Source organism: Dasypus novemcinctus, chromosome X (genome assembly GCF_030445035.2).
Source record: "Dasypus novemcinctus isolate mDasNov1 chromosome X, mDasNov1.1.hap2, whole genome shotgun sequence".
NCBI classification, from domain to species: Eukaryota; Metazoa; Chordata; class Mammalia; order Cingulata; family Dasypodidae; genus Dasypus; species Dasypus novemcinctus.
Window position 1 is genome coordinate 113,682,474 of NC_080704.1, and position 17,959 is coordinate 113,700,432.

The 17,959-nt window shown below is 33.6% G+C and overlaps 1 protein-coding gene across 2 annotated transcripts in view; it reads left to right on the forward strand.

The window, feature by feature from the left end:
• The window catches only part of TBC1D8B (TBC1 domain family member 8B), an 83,853-nt gene that overhangs the window by 53,939 nt on the left and 11,955 nt on the right, over positions 1-17,959 (forward strand). For both annotated transcript variants that reach the window (XM_004454544.5, XM_004454545.5), the window contains exons 11-14: positions 14,390-14,507; positions 15,420-15,705; positions 16,656-16,785; positions 17,305-17,403. In XM_004454544.5, coding sequence (XP_004454601.1) covers positions 14,390-14,507; positions 15,420-15,705; positions 16,656-16,785; positions 17,305-17,403 — 633 coding nt within the window. The remainder of the gene's footprint in view (positions 1-14,389; positions 14,508-15,419; positions 15,706-16,655; positions 16,786-17,304; positions 17,404-17,959) is intronic.

Consider the following 17,959-nt stretch of genomic DNA (forward strand, 5'->3'; position numbering starts at 1 on the left):
AGGTGCTTAAGATTATATAAAGATGAATCAGATAAAGATCCTGCCCTTAAAAGTATACACACTAGCAGATTTTAAAACATATTCATTGGAAAGATAAATATATGCCAACTAAGGACATGAAAAGATGCCCAAAATCATTAGTCATTAGGAAAATGCAAATCAAAACTACAATGATATACCCTTTTACAGGCACTAGGATGGAATTCAATTTTTAAAAAATAGGAAATAACAAGTGTTGGTAAGGATGTAGAGAAATTGGTGGTGGAAATATAAAATGATGCTGATGGTATAGAAAACACTTTTGGCAGTTCCTCAAAAAGTCTTAAGCCCCCATTTGGCTTAATAATGCCGTTCCTAGATATATACCCAAAAGAATTGAAAGTAGAATCTAAAATATCTACTGGCACACTGATCTTCATAGCAGCATTATTCACAGTAGAGATAAGGTAGAACCAATCCACATGTTCATCAACAGGTGAGTAAACAAAACATGGTATATACATATGATGGAACACTATGCTTCAGTAAGAAGAAATGAAATTGGGACCCATATGATAACATGGATGAATCTTGAAGACATTATGCTAAGTGAAATAAGCCAGAAACAAAAGGACATATATAGCATGGTCTTACTAATATGAACTAAATATGAAGAATAAAAACATGGAGTTAAAACCTAGACTAGTTTATGGTGGACAACTAGCACTTTCTGCCACATGTTCATTTATAATGGGCTGAGTACCCATAATAATTATCTATCCATTGAAAATTATCTAGAGTTTTTTAAAAAATTAAATCAATGTATTATCTAAATGACAAGTATTTTAGCATATTTTAGGATCTCTGAAAGGTACAAAAGAAGCTTGCACTTACAGAGCCTGCAATGATATCTATAAGCAGTAGTTTAGAGACAACTTCAAAGTAGGTGACAGTTGAGTTTGACTTCTAAAAGAGGAGAGCAGAGTTAGAAAAATGAGGGCAATAGGAAAGTTTTTTCAGGTTTAGGAAACAATATGAGTAATACCATTCAGGTGAAAATAAGCCTGCCATAATAATCAGACTGGCTGGGTTCATGTTGAAATCAATAAGTAAGTTTGTATGGGTCAAGATCAGGGAAAATCTTTAAAGCCTGGGCCAAGAGTTTGAATTTAATACGGTAAGTAGGTTTTATTGCTTTTGATAAAAAATCTTGTGGACAGTATAGAAACATTATGGCTTATTTGATTGTTTATTTGTTTGTTCGGAGATATAATTCACATACCACAAAATTAGTTCCTTTAAAGTATACAATTTTGAAGTTTTTAGTATATTCACAAAGTCATGCAACCATCACTACTATCTAATTCTAGAACATTTTCATCACCACAAAAAGAAGCTCTGTACCTATTAACAGTCACTCTTATTTCTCCCCAAAACCCTAATCTTAGGCTTTCGATACAACATGTGGCCTTTTGTCTTGTGTCTTTTACTTAGCATAATGTTTTCAGGGGTCATCCATGTTGTAGCATGTATCAGTACTTGATTGCTTTTAATGGCTGAATAATATTCCATTGTATGGATATGCCACATTTTGATTATCCATTTAACAATTTATGAACATTTGTTTCCCTCCCCCCACTTTTGGCTGTTAGGAATAATGCTGCTATGAATATTCATGTATAATTTAGTGCTGGGGTCATATGTTAACTCTATATTTAACTTTTTGAGGTACTACCAGACTCTTTTCCAAAACTGGTACACCATTTTACATTGCCATTAACAATGTACAAAGGATCCAGTTTCTCCATATCCGTGCCAACACTTTTTGCCCCTCATTTTCATTATAGCCATTCTAGTGAGTGTGAAATGGTTTCTTTCTCATTATGGTTTTAATTTGCATTTCCCTAATACCAATGATGTTGAGCATCTTTTTGCATGCTCGTTGGCCATTTGTATATCTTCTTAAAAGAAATGTCTACTCACATCCTTTGCCCATTTTAAAAACTGGATTGTCTTGCTATTGTTAAGTTGTAATAGTTCTTTGTGTATTCTGGATACCAATCCTTTATCATATATAATGTTCGCAAAATTTTTCTCCTGGTCTGTGGGTTGCCTTTTCATTTTCTTGATGGTATCCTTTGCAGCAAAACAGTGTTTTAATTTTTATGTAGTCCAATTCATCTATTTTACTTTTGATGTCATGTCTAAGAAACCATTGCATAATCCAGGGTCACAAAAATTTACTCCTGTTTTCTTCTCAGAGTTTTATAGTCATTAAGAATCATTAATTTCAATTCTATCCCATTAATTTATATGTCTATACTTAGGCCACTACCACACTGCCTTGGTTATTGGAGCTGTATAGTAAGTTTTGTAATTAGGAATTGTGAATTCCCCACTTCGTTCTTCTTTTTCAAGACTGTTTTGGATATTCAATGTCCCTTGCAATTTCATAGGAATCTTAGGAATAGTTTGTCCATTTCTGCAAAAAAAATCATTTGTAATTTTTATAGGGATTGCATTTAATCTGTAGATCAACTTGGTATTTATTGCATATTAACAATACTGAGCATAGGATGTCTTTCCTTTCCATTCATTCTTTAATTTCTTTCAGTGACAGTTTATAGTTTTCAGTATACAAGTCTTATAACTCTTTGTTAATTTTATTTCTAAGCCTTTTATTCCTTTTAATGCTATCATAAATGGAATTGTTTACTTAATTGCCAGTTTATAGAAATACAATTATTTTTGTACATAGTGATCTTATATCTTGCAACCTGGCTGAACTCATTTATTAGTTCTAATAGATTTTTTGTGGATTCTTTATGATATTCTGTATGGAAGATCACATAATCTTTGACTAGTGATTCTTTTACTTTTTCCATTCCAATCTAGATGCCTTATTTTTCATTTCCCTTGCTTAATTGACCTAGTTAGAAGCTTTCAGTACAGTGTTAAGTAGAAGTGGTGAGAATGTACATTCTTATCCAGTTACTGATTTTGGAGGTGAGTGATCACTTTTATCATTAAATATGATGCCAGCTGTGGGTTTTTGTAGATTCCCTTTATCAACTTAAGTTCCTATATATTCTTGGTTTGTTGGGTGTTTTTATCATGAAAGGTTGTTTTTATTTTCAAAGATTTTCTCCATGCCTGTTGAAATAATATGTGATTTTATATCCTTTATTCTATTAATATGGTATATTACATTGATTGATTCTCATATGGTAAACTAGACTTGCATTCCTGGGATAAGTCCCATTTGGTCTTGGTGTATAGTGCTTTTTATATGATGCTGGGTTTGGTTTGGTAGTATTTTGTTGAGGAATTTGTGATTTGTGTGTAGTTTTCTTGTGATGTCTGTCTGCTTTTGGTATCAGGGTCTCAGAGTAGGTTGGGTAGTATTGCCTTCTCTTCTGTTTATGGAAGAATTTATGAAGAATGAGTGTTAATTCATCTTTAAATGATTTGTAGAATTAGTAGATTAGTAGTAAAGCCATCTGATCCTAGGCATTTCTTTGTAGGAAGTTTTGTTGTTGTTTTTTTATAAGATTTATTTATTTATTTATTTATTTATTTCTCTCCCCCACCCCCCCCACCGGCCCAGTTGTCTGTTCTCTGTGTCTATTTGCTGTGTTCTTTGTCCGCTTCTGTTGTTGTCAGCGGCTCGGGAATCTGTGTCTCTTTTTGTTGCATCATCTTACTGTGTCAGCTCTCCATGTGTGCAGCACCATTTCTGGGCAGGCTGAACTTTCCTTCGCGCTGGGCGGCTCTACTTACAGGGCGCACTCCTTGCGCGTGGGGCTCCCCTACGCAGGGGACACCCCTGCGTGGCACAGCACTTCCTGAGTGCATCAGCACTGCGCAAGGGCCAGGTCCACATGGGTCAAGGAGGCCTGGGGTTTGAACCATGGACCTCCCATGTGGTAGACGGAGGCCCTAACCACTGGGCCAAGTCCGCTTCCCTGTAGGAAGTTTTTTGATTACTAATTCTCTCTTCAGTTGTTTTAGGTCTTTTTGGATTTTTCTATTTCTTCTTTAGTTGGTTTCAGTAATTTGTGTTTTTCTAGGAATTTGTCCACTCTATATAGATGAATTTATTAGTACTAAGTTGTTCATATTCCTTTATAATCATTTTTATTTCTGTAAGGTTGATACTATTCTTCTCTCTTCATTTCAGATTTTAATTATTTGTGTATTTCCCCTGTCTCTCTCTCTTTCTCGCTCTCACTCTCCCTCTCTCTCTTGCTCTCTCTCTCTGTTTGTTTGATCAGGTTAGCTAAAGCTATTTGAATTTGTTGATCTTGTTTTGATATATCCAAAGATCCAGCTATTTTTGTTGATTTTCTCTATTTTCTTCTGTTTCTATCACTCTCTATTCATGTAGATCTCAAGAAAGCACATTTTTATAATTGTACTATTAATTATAGTCCATAGTTTAACTTGGGGTTCACTGTCTCTATTCTGCAGTTTCATGGATTTTTCTAGAACTAATTTTTATTCTAGTACCATATAGGCAGCCTAACAATTCCATTTTGAACCACATTCAAATATTTTAAGACTAGTTCAAATTCAAAAACAAAAATACAGCTCAACAAGTTATCAAAAGATTACTCATGAAAAGTTATTTCTAGGCACATTTAACTCATCTAATTCCAACTACTAACTCATTTCTTCCTCTAGTTTTCAGAAAGATACACAGATGAACACAGATTAGTTAAATGACATAGTCAAGATGTCATTTTTAATGAGAAAAATGAAGAAGAGAAAAAAATGCTTGATCATATTCATATCTCACAGAACCAAAATCCATATTCTTTTTTTGACCTTTAGCATTAATATAGTACCCACTTTTCTTTTGCTACAAAAACATTACAATGTTATTATTAAACATAATCCATAAATTACATTACAATCATATATTGGTGCCCAACTGCTTTGAAACTCTTCGAATTTGGTACTCTGTGCATTTTGATATGAAAATTTTGTCCTTTGTTTGGTACTCAGTACGCAAGCTAGAACTTGTCATTGTTTACATCATGACTCACTACCCTTTCCAGCTGAAACAAAGGGTCATGCATTAGTCTCGCGGTAGCTTTTGCCCTGTGCACATCCCACTGTGGTCCTGTCCTTAGCGTCTGTGGACATTTTGTCTATTTTACATTTTTTTCTCATCAAGAGTCCTAAGAAAATGAGCAGTAATAGTACTAGGCAGAAAAGAAAATTACTTTGCCCCACCATTGAGTAAAAAAAAGAAATAACAGGTAAATATGAGAGTGTTGTTAGCATTACTGATCTTGCTAGGGTATACAGTATATCTAAACAATAGTCTCCACCATCATTAAGAATAAAGAAGTGGGAAGTGGACTTGGCCCAAAGGATAGAGCATCCACCTACCACATAGGAGGTCTGCGGTTCAAACCCCGGGCCTCCTTGACCCATGTGCAGCTGGCCCATGTGCAGTGCTGATGCGTGCAAGGAGTGCCATGCCACACAGGGGTATCCCCCGCGTAGGGAAGCCCCACGTGCAAGGAGTGTGTCCCATAAGGAGAGCCACCCAGCACAAAAAAAATAATAATAATAAAGAAGTGATAAAAGGCTGATGTTGCAAAAGGAGTTAAAGTAGTAACCAAGCAGCATTCCCAAACATTCGAATTTGAAAAGCTGTTATTAATTTGGGTAAATGAGAAGCAGTTAGCAGGCGGCAGTGTATTGGAAGCCATGATATGTGAAAAAGCGACAGTGTTGTATGCTGATCTTTTGAAAAACAAACCAGAACCAAGTGATGAGAGTGTTAAAGTTTTCAAGGCCAGCCATGGCTGGATTGATATTTTCAAAAAGAGGATGGGCATGCATAGTGTCATGAGGCATGACAAGGCAACAAGTGCTAATAAAAAGGTTGCTGATGAATTCATCAGTGAATTTCAGACTATGTAGAGTCCGAGGGTTTTATTCCCCACCAAGTTTTTAACCGGGATGAGACCAGAGTTTTTTGGAAAAAAATGCTAAGTAGAACCTACATCACAAAAGAGGAGAAGGCATTACCAAGCCACAAACCAATGAAAGACAGGCTCACTATTGTTTTATGGAAATGCTAGTGGGGACTTAGAACTCGAGCCTCTACTAGTATATCATAGTAAAAACCTATGAATTTTCAAGAAGCCTAATGTCATATAAGCAAACTCCATGTGATACGGAGGGCAAACAGCAGACCTTGGGTCACAAGGTAATTTTTCACTGAGTAGATAAATGAAGTATTTGGTCCCTCAGTGAAAAAATATTTGCTGGAGAAAGATTTTCCTCTGAAAACTCTTCTACTTTTGGACAATGCAGCAGCAACAAGAGGTGGCTGAAGAGAATTTTTCATGTAAGGAGGAGATAAGGGAGGATGTCCCCAGTTCCTTGATAAAAAGAAATGTGTGCAAAATGGGCAAAAGTTCAATACTTTGTTGAGAAGTATCATCTAGACAAAGCTCGGACAAGCAGAAATGTGAATTTATTGAATGACCAAACAATTTCACACTTTCAAGGAATGCTGAAAAAAGGACAGATGTAGTATTCATTGGATAAGTTTTTATTGAAGGTGACAGAGCCTGTAGTGTAAGTTGAAAATTGGCAGAAAAGAGAAAGAACACCAGAAGTATCTGATGTTCTATTGGAGGGGGACTCTCCTTCCAAACAACACTGCGTGTAACCTCTCCTCACCACTCTCTTCCCATCATCCCATTAGGCCATGGACTCTTCTTAGCACAGGTAAAGTTAAGTTTTTATTTTATTTAATGTAAGTATTAATTTTTAGGTTTATTTCTCCTGTAAAGTAATGATATACAACCCCATCTTTTTACATATTGCCTTAAAAAGTGCAGTCTTTGGTTTGGAAATGCATTAAATTTATTTACAGTATTCCTTATGGGAAAAATTTGTTTAGTACTCATTGTTTTTTGGTACTTGTTATGCCTCCCAGAACCAATTAACAACGAGTACCGAGGTACCATTGTAGTTATATTTTTCCCATGTACCACCACACTATTAACAACCCATAGTAGAAGAACATTCCTGTACTTATACAGTCAACCAAAATCTTCATCTACTTCCAAAATCATTGTTACGCCTTCCCAATATTATCCTCCAGCTGTCCTCCTACTAACATTAATCTCCCTAGACTGCTCATTTCAGTCACATTCACATTCATAAATCAACAGTGTTTGTTATATTCATTATAATGTGTTACCGTCAAGTCCAGCCATTATGACATATTTACATTTGACCCTATTAAACATTCTATGTACATCCAGCATCGTCTCCCCCTTCCCATACTGCATTCCATCTCTCCACAACCTACACTTCATAGCCCAACTCCATAAATCCACTCATTGTGTTTAGTTCAGATTAGTGAAACCATGAATATTAGTCCTTTTGTGTCTGACTTATTTCACTCAACATAATATCCTCAAGCTTCCTCCATGTTGTCTTGTGCTTCCCCAAGTGATTTCTTCCTACAGCTGAATAATGTTTTATCAGAAGAATATACCACATTATGTTTACCCATCCATCAGTTGATGGACACTTAGGATGTTTCCATCTTGAAGCAATTGTGAATTAATGCTGCTATGAACATCGGTGTGCAGATATCTGTTTGTGTCCTTTCTGCTCTTCTGAATATATTCCTAGTGTTGGGATTTCTGAATCATACAGCAGTTCTGTAGTTTCATAAAGATATGCCAGATTGTCATCCACATAGGCATTATCTGTATTTCCCTAATAGCTAGTGATGTTGAACATCTTTTCATGTATTTTTTGGCCATTTGTATTTCCATTTCAGAAAAATATCTATTCAAGTCTTTTGCCCATTTTCAAAATTGGGTTGCTTGTCAATTTGTCATTAAATTGTGTAATTTCTATATAATATGGAGATCAATCCTTTATCAGATATATGGTTTCCAAAGATTTTTTTCCCATTTTGTAGGCTGCCTTTTTACTTTATTCAGTCTTTTAAAGAAAAAAATGTTTAATTTTAACTGAGTCCCATTTACCTATTTTTTCTTTTGTTGCTCATGGTTTGGGTGTAAGGTCCAAGAAATCACTGCCAGCTGCAAGATCTTGAAGATGTTTCCCTACATTTTCTACTAGGAATTATATGTTTCTAGTTTTTATATTTTGTTCCTCAATCCATTTTTAATTAATTTTTGTGTAAGGTGTGAAATAAGGGTCCTCTTTCTTTATCTGAGATATGGATATCCAGTTTTCCTAGCACCATTTTTAAAATAGGATATTCTAACCTAGCTCAGTGGGTTTCACAGCACCTGACCATAGATGTGAGGGTCTATTTCTAAACTCTTGATTCAATTCCATTGGTAAATCTGTCTGTCATTATGTCAGTACCATGCTCTTTTTACTACTGCATAGCTTGATAATATGCTTTAATGTCTGGAAGTGAGAGTCCTCCAACTTTGTTCTTTTTTTAAAGATATTTTTGACTATTTGGGGACCCTTATGCTTCGAAATAAATTTGATAATTGACTTTTCCCATATACAAAGAAGGATATTGACATTTTTATCAGGATTGCATTAAAGCTATAGATAAGTTTGGGTAGAATTGGCATCTTAATGATATTTAGTCTTCTAACTCATGAACGTGAAATAACCTTCCATTTATTTAGATAATCATTGGTTTCTTTTACCAATATTTTATAGTTTTCTGAATACAGGTCCTTTCCTTGGTTAAATTTATTCCTCAATACTTGATTCTTCTAGTCACTTTTGTAAATGGAGTCTTTTTCCTGATTTCCTCCTCAGGCTGCTCATCACAAACCCACTTGATTGTGATATATAATTTTTTATGTGTTTTTTGGATTTGGTAAGCAAGTATTTTCTTGAGGATTTTTGCATCTATATTCATTAAAGAACTTGGTCTGTAATTTTACTTTGTATAGTATCTTTATTTGTCTTTGGTATTAGGGTGATGTTAGCTTCATAGAATGAATTTGATGAGGTTCCTTTCTGTCCAGTTTTTTGGAAGAGTTTGAGCAAGATTGGCATTAGATCTTCTTTAATTGATTGGTAGAATTCACCTGTGAAGCCATCTGGTCCTGGACTTTTCATTTTGTGGAGGTTTTTGATGACTGTTTCAATTTCTTGTGCTTGGTTTATTGAGGTCTTCTATTTCTTCCTTCTTCTTCTTCTTGGAAACTATTTCATGTGTTTCCAGAAATTTGTCCATTTCCTATTTTAGTATATATTTCTGTGCTGTTAATTGAATTCACAGTGTTGTGCTACCATCACAGTCATCCATTATCACAGCATTTCCATTGTCCAAAGTGGAACCTTTGTATATTTTAAGCTTTAATTCCCTTTTCCCTACCCCCACCCCATCCTCAGATAACCCATATTCTAGATTCTAACACTATGAGGTTCCATATTTTAATTATTTCATATCAATGAGATCATGTAATATGTATGTTCTTTTGTGTCTGCCTTATTTTACTTAATGTGATAACTTCAAGGTTCATCAATGTTGTCAATGTATCAGAACTTCCTTAATTTTTATGGCTGAATGATATTCTGTTGTATGTTCATACCATGTTTTGTCTATCCATTCATCAGTTAATAGAAACATAGGTTGCTTTCATCTTTTGGCTATTGTGGATAATGCTGTTATGAACATTACTGTGCAAATATCTGCTCAGAAGTGTGCTTTCAATTCTTTGGAATATATTCCTGGGGTGGATTTCTGGGTCATATGATAATTCTATACTTAAATTTCTGAGGAACTGTCAAACTGTCTTCCACAGTGTCTGCGCCATTTTACATTGCCACCAACAATGAATGAGCGTTCCTATTTCTCTGCATCCTCTCCAACAAATGTAATTTTCCATTTTTTATATAGTAGCCATTCTAGTGGATATGAAATGGGATCTCATTGTGGCTTTGATTTGCATTTCTCTAATGGCTAGTGATTCTGAGCATCTTTTCATTGCTTTTTGCCCACTTTATATCTTCTTTGGTGAAACGTCTATACTAGTCTTTTACCCATTTTTTCATTGTTATTTGTCTTTTTGTTGTTGAGTTGAAGGATTTCTTTATTTATACTGCATATTAATCCTGTATTGGATATTTGGTTTCCAAATATTTTCTCCTATTGTGTAAGTTGTCATTTTACTTTCATGACAAAGTCCTTTGAAGCACAGTTTTTTTATTTTGGTGAGGTCCCATTTATCTATTTTTTTTTTCTTTTATAGCTTGTGCTGCAGGTGTGAAGTCTAAGAAACCATTGCCTAACGCAAGTTCCTAAAGATGCTTCCCCCATGTTTTCTTCTAGGAGTTCTATAGGTCTGGAAATAAAAGTGAGGGTTAATTTCTGAGCTCTCAGTTAGGTCCCATTGGTCATTATGTCTGTCCTTGTGCCAATATGATGCTGTTTAATTTCTGTGGCTTTGTAATAAGTTTTAAGATTGAGAAGTGTAAGCCTGCCAACTTTGTTCTTTTTTTTCCCCCAAAATGTCTTTGGCTGTGCAGGACCCCTTACCATTCCATATAAATTTGGTGATTGGTTTTTTCCATTTCTGCAAAGAAGATTGTTGGAATTTTGATTGGTATTGCACTAAATCTGTAAACTGCTTTGTATAGAGTTGTCATCTTTACTGTATTAATCTTCCAGTCAATGAGCACCAAATGACCTTCCATTTATTTACATCTTCTTTGATTTCATTTAACTATGTTTTTTAGTTTTCTGTATATAGGTCCTTTACATCCTTGGTTAATTTTATTCCTAGATATATGACTCTTTTAGTTGCTATTGTAAATGTAATTTTTTCTTGATTTCTTTTTTCTGTTTGTCCATTACCAGTGTATATATGCTCACTGATTTTTGAGTGTTATACAAGAACTATGTACCCCACTATGTAGCTGAATTCATTTATTAGCTCTAGGAATTTACTGTAACTATTTTCAGGATTTTATGCATATAGGAGCATGTCATTTGTAAATAGGGAATGTATTATTTCTTGCTTTCCACCTTGTATGCCTTTTATTTCCTTTTCTTACCTAATTGCTCTGGATAGAACTTCCAGTACAATGTTGAATAGCAGTGGTGAAAGTGGACATCCATGTATTTCAATGACAAACAAGTCTTTACTATTAAGTATGATGTTAGCTATGGATTTTTCGTATGTGGCCTTTATCATGTGGAAGTTTCCCCTTTTTTTCCAAGTTTTCTAAAGGTTTTTACAAACAAGGGATGCTGGATTTTGTCAAATGCCTTTTCTGCATCAATTGAGAAAATTGTGGGTTTTTTCCCTCGATTCTGTTAATGTGATATCCTATATTAGTTGATATTCTTATGCTGAACCAACCTTGCATACCTGGAATAAATTCTACCTGATCATAGTCTATAATTTATTTTAATATACTGTTCGATCCTGTTTGATAATATTTTTTGAGGGTTTTTCTTCTGTATTCATAAGAGGTGTTTGTAATTTTCTTTTCTTGTGGTATACTTTATCTGACTTTGGTATGAGGGTGTTGTTTGCTTCATAGAATGAATTAGGGAGTGTTCCCTCCTCTTCAAGTTTTTGGAAGAGTTTGACCAGGATTGGTGTTAATTCCTGTTGGAATGTTTGCTAAATTTCTCCTGTGAAGCCATCTGGTCCTGGGCTTTTCTTCAGTGGGAGGTTTTTGATTACTAATTCATTCTCTTTACTTGTGATGGGGTTGTTGAGGTCTTGTATTTCTTCTAGAGTTAAAAGAACTCTAGAAGAAATTTGGTGTGTTTGGTGTGTTTCTAGGAATTTGTCCATATCATCTAGGTCATCTAATTTGTTGGCATACAGTTTCTCATAATACCCTCATATGATCCTGTTTATTTCAGTAAGATTTCAATATTTTTTTATTTTACAAAGACTTGTTTTGTGACCTCAGATTCAGTCTATCCTGGAGAATGATCCATGTGCACTCAAGAAGAATGTGTATTCTGATGTTGTTGTATGAAGTGTTATATATATGCCTGTTAGGTCGAGTGGTTTAGAGTATTGTTCAAGTCTTGTATTTCCTTATTGAGCTTCTGACTAGGTGTTCAATCCATTCTTGAAAGTGTTGTATTAAGGTCTCCTACTATTAATATGGAACCATCAATTTCTCCCTTCAAATCTGTCAGTATTTGTTTCATATATTTTAGGGCTCTACTGTTAGATGCATATATATATATATATATATATATATATATATATATATATATATATAAATGTTATATCTTATTGAATTGACCCTTTTATCAGTATATAATGACCATCTTTGTCCCTCATAGCTGTTTTAACTTAAAATCTATTTTATCTGGTAGTAGTATAGCTACCCAAGCTCTCTTTTGGTTACAACTTGCATGGTATTTCCTTGCTATCCTTGTACTTTCAACCTATTTATATCTTTAAATTTAAGTTGAATCACTTGTAGACAGCATATAGTTAGGATATGCCTTTTTATAAATTCATTATGGGAATCTGCCTTTCACCTGGAGAGTTTAATCCATTTACATTTAAAGTCACTACCAGTAATGCAGATCTTTCTTCTGCCATTTTGCTACTTAGTCTTTTTAAGTCTTATATATTTTTTCCATTAATGCCTACTTTCATGTTTATTTTATTTTTATATTGTACTATATTGAGTCCCTTCTCATTTCTACCTGGATATATTTTTCAGATATTTTCCTTGTGGTTACCATGGTGTTAAAATTTAACATCTTAAATATACAACAATCGTAACTGATGTGATACAAACTAGACTTCAGTGACATACACATGCATTTTTTCCTATGCACTCCAACATCCCACGTTTCTTTCGTACTTGTTAAAAAAATTATTTTTTGTTCATTTTATATCTAAAACCATAGATTTATCATTACTTTTTAAAAATTTGCATGTAGCACATGTAAGAGGTAAGAAGTGGCCAATATGGCACCTTGAATAGCTAAAGTGATGGAGTAAACAATTGAAGTTAAGCTCAAATACTGTGCCACATATGGCAGAGAATTTACATACTTACTATATAAAGAGCTTTTACAAATCTATAAGAAAAGCATAAAAATGAGCAATGAACATGAAAATAGTAGTCACAGAAGAGGAAATATAGATTGATAATAAACCTGAAAAAAGGTTTAACTGCCAAGAATTTCCCAATTAATACAGTTAGATGCAGCTTTCAGCTAACAAATCAACAAAGATGATTATAATTATTATATTTCTTGGTATTGGCAAAACTGCTGTGAAATAAACAATCAAATACTATTGGCCAGAAATATAAATTGGTACAATCTTTCCAAAATGTAATTTGGCAATAATATCATGTCTTCTAAAAATAATACCCCTTGGCCAAATAATTTCATTTTTAGATATGTATCTTGCAAAAATAATAAAATTTATGGTATCAGATTTTATATGCAAAGATATTCATTGCAGAGTTATATGTAATAGTAAATAATTGGAATCAACTTAATATCCAAACAATAATGAATTGGTTAAATAATTTATAGTATATACAATTTGTTAGATTGTTACACTCATTAAAAATACTATATTAGAAGAATATTTAATGGCATTGAAAATGTATAATGTAATGCTAAGTGGAAAAAATCAAGTTAGGTATTTAATATTTAAAAGGCAAAAGGGAAGGGAAAAAAGCCAAAAAAACACATCAACTTGTTCACTGTGATCTCTGGTTGGTGGGATTACAGGACTTTTTATTTTCTTTGCAGATTTTTATTGTTTCCAAATTCTATAAGGAGTTTTTACCTTTATAATAAGGGATATGGCCAAGTGTTCTATAAAAGTAATCATATAACATCCATAGATTAGAAGAGGAGAAAGTCAGGGTGGTAGTGGGCATAGAAAGGAAAAAAATCTAAAAGACATTTTATAAGAAGAAACTCTAGAATATGAAAACATATGGAATGTGGCAGATTTAGGGTTTCTAGCATGAATCAAAATTAGGGTAGCTCAGAAGAGAATCCTCTTTGATAAGGGGAAAACATAGTTGAGGGTGATTTATATTTTTTCTCCAGTAGGTAGTTGGAAATAGAGATGAAGTTTGCTTCTCTTTTAGTATGTCCATGAAAACTATATGGTTTTTCAGATTTGTGATATAGATTCTCTACTCATTGAAATTAGTCTAAATTAGAGAGGTTTTATTGATTGTGTTCCAAAATCATCATAAAACAGCTCCATTTTCCTTGTATATTACTGTATAAAAAAACTGCTCAGCAAATGTTAGCTTGATTTGACCTTGTTTTACTTTGCTCTGGCTCACAGTGTTCATGTTTTCATTGTTATTACTCTTGTTACTGTTGATGAAAGCTGTTTGAAAAAGAAATGTAGTATTACTTGAGGAAGATTTGCTTTTTTGTATTTTTTTCTATGAATCTTAGGCAATGAACATTTTGACTTCAGTGTTGCTTCTGTATGCAAAAGAGGAAGAAGCTTTTTGGCTTCTCGTTGCTGTATGTGAACGAATGTTGCCTGATTATTTCAATCGTCGAATCATTGGTAAAAAAATATATATATGTATATATCTTTTCTAAACAATTTTTACATCTCCTGTCTGTCCAATTAATTACAAATCAAATGGAAGAACTTAATTCGGTCTTGAAATATACAAACTGTAAGCAGTATCAGAATGTACTGACATGCTCAAGGAAAGAGCTTTTGGTATTGAGTATATGATTGGAAAGATTGTTTTATGTGTTATTTACTTATTTTATAATGTTCTTGATCTATTTCTTAACAAAATGGAATATTCAAGTATACTATCTCTGTATTGCCAAAACAATGATGATCATAACTTTCCTGGGGGTACTGGGAGATTTTTAAGTTTCTTCATGGGAGGAGGACTTTAATCATCTTAAAATCTCCACATTTATGTGAATTATAGAGATACTTGTCAGAAAGAAGAATCAAGTTAATGGCTTTTAACTGTGTAATACTTTCTTCAGTCATCAAATATTTATAGACCTATGATCTCCTACCTCAAAGGGTACAAAGGTGTTTCCTTTGTACCCTTATGAGTCTTTAATATCTTAGTTATGTCATTCACTGTATTCTCTTTTGTTATATTTACTTGTGAGTTTATCTAAAGTTCTACTACACATTAAGCTTCTTGAAAATGAGTCCATGTCATGAAGTGGCATATCTCTTATAGCACCTAGTATAGGTCTCTGCCCATAATTCTCAATATATATCTATTCAAATGAATTTGAAGTGAGTTTCTCATGTGCTTCTTGAAGCTTGACATCCTACTAGCAGCTATAGTAATGAATGAAATATAGAAAAGATGCTGAAGGAGTTCATAATATAAGGAAAAGCGATGAGATATATTAGCATACTAATAGAAGTAAGAGGTAAAGGAAGACAGTCCTTTTGAATTGTGTTCATTTTTAAACTTCTTTTGATATTATCCAGGTGCCTTGGTGGATCAGGCAGTCTTTGAAGAACTTATCAGAGATCACCTTCCTCAGCTTACAGAACACATGACTGACATGACATTCTTTTCCTCAGTTTCTCTCTCATGGTTCCTCACACTTTTTATTAGTGTGCTACCTATTGAAAGTGCAGTTAATGTGGTGGACTGTTTCTTCTATGATGGAATAAAGTCTATTTTACAACTAGGACTGGCAATACTTGACTATAATTTAGACAAACTGCTGGCATGTAAAGATGATGCTGAAGCCGTGACAGCTTTGAACAGGTATTGTGAGAACCACAGCATTTGAATATGGAGGGTACCTGAGCGATTATGTTGTTCAAATCCTTTATTTTACAGATGAGGAAAATGAGCCTTATAAACTTTAATTTTCCCAGTGTTACAAAGCTAGTTGAGTGGAAGAGCTAGGCCAAGAGCTAGGCCTAAATTTCAGTTCTCTGTCTCCAAATAGAATATAACAAAATCAAATTACTTTGATATAAACCACTGGGGTATTTAACCATTTGCACTAATATTGTTCATTCAGTATGCTAGGGATTTTATAGTCCTAATTTGAACTATAAAGTTTCTCTAAATAAAGTAATTTGAGGGTGAGAAAGGGTAGCTCATAACCCGAAATGTCCAGTAGGGGAAATTGTTCTAGTTTCCAAGTAGTTTCAGTCAGATAGGTTGAGCTTTATTTTCCTAATGGCTTTTGTATGAATATAATTTTGTATAGTACAGGTGTTTTGTGTGTGTGTGTGTATACTGTATATGCCTATGTTAAATGAATTAATATTCAAGTGTGTGACTGTTGTAATGGTGCATCAGATTCCATTATGTACAGAATTAAATACAAATGACTCACTCTGGACATTCAGAATTTTCTGTGATAAGGCCCCAATATATCATTCTTAATTTATTTCTCCTTACATGCCTCTACAAACTATATTCCATCCTTACTGGACTATGTGGTATTCGCTGAATATTCTGACTCTGTTTGCTCCTCTCATACTCTCCTCTCCTCTTCTGAAATTATTTCTTCACTGTCCCCTTCCCTCCACCTATGTTCTCTTTATTCCCAACCATCCTCAAATGACACTTCTTTCGAAAACCTTCCCTTGTCCTCTCAGTTGAAATTAAACTGGCTAATTAGCAAGAAATTAACTGTCATATTTGTCTGCTTTAATAATTTTAATTCCACTAATTCTTGTATCAATATCACTTTTGAATAGGTTTTTTGACAATGTCATTAATAAGGATAGCCCATTGCCTTCAAGTGTTCAGCAGGGCTCAAATGTGCATGATGAAAAGAGCAGTCATATTAATGTGGATATTACAGATTTGATTAGAGAGTCAAATGAGGTAAGTTTTTTTATATCATAAATACAGTTTCATAGCATATTTTAAATGTTTGATACTGTAGTTATAGCTGTAGTGATACATTAAGAGCAAGATCATAATGCAAATAATGATATAATTTAAAGCCCAACTTTACTTTAAAGGTATTCTAAGTTACGTAACCTCCTCTATCTGAATTTGCTTCTCATTAAATGAAATTATTATGTTCACTTGCTTATGTAAATAATCACTTTTAAATATCACTATATCAAAAGGCGAAGATTATTCTCTCCTTAGTGACTAAGAATCTTACCAATTTTTTTTGTACTTAATCTAGGCACATAGTAGGATGGAAATCTCTCCAGTGTATATACAGAAAGACTGAAATGTGGGTGGTGAAAATTTGCATGATCACTGAACACATCAGGAAAATAGCTAGAAATAGAACCAAGGCCTCTGAGAATTGAATATGATGAAATTCAAGTATAAGAGAAGTAGATGTTTATTATAAATGAGTATCCATTGAAATATTATTTCTTACAGAAATATGGTAATATTCGCTGTGAAGATATACACAGCATGCGTTGTCGAAATAGGTTGTATGTGATCCAGACCCTAGAGGAAACGACAAAGCAGAATGTGGTGAGTGTCAACTCAAAGGGAAAAACCAGTTGGATTAATATTTTTTCTCCAACTTCCTTTTAAAAATTAGCATTCCGAATGATGAAAATGAAAAGGATTAAACTTTTGTACTATATTCTTGCCAAGGCTTAGCTTACTGTAAATTATTTGAGAGGAAATAAATTACTTTCTGGATTGAATAATGTTAATTATTCCATCATATTTTGTGTTATTTGGCCTTTAACATCACTGTAGCTTAGTACTGAATGCTATGATGTAGGCATTTAAGCATAGTTTTGTGATGTGCTTCATCAGTAACAATATATTACCTACATATTAGTCACACTGCTAATAAATGTTATCTTTGGATACCTAAAGTAAAGTGAAAGGAGTATAAAATTGGGTTTAATACTTTCCTTTTAAATATTTGGAGGGATATGTAAAAAGCTGTTATTATTGGTTGTCTTTGATGAGTGGGGTTAATAGATTTTTGGTTGGAAAGGGGAAGAGTTTTACTTTGCTGTGTATATCCTTCTGTATTGTTTGATCTGGATTGTTTTTGTAATTTTAAAAATTT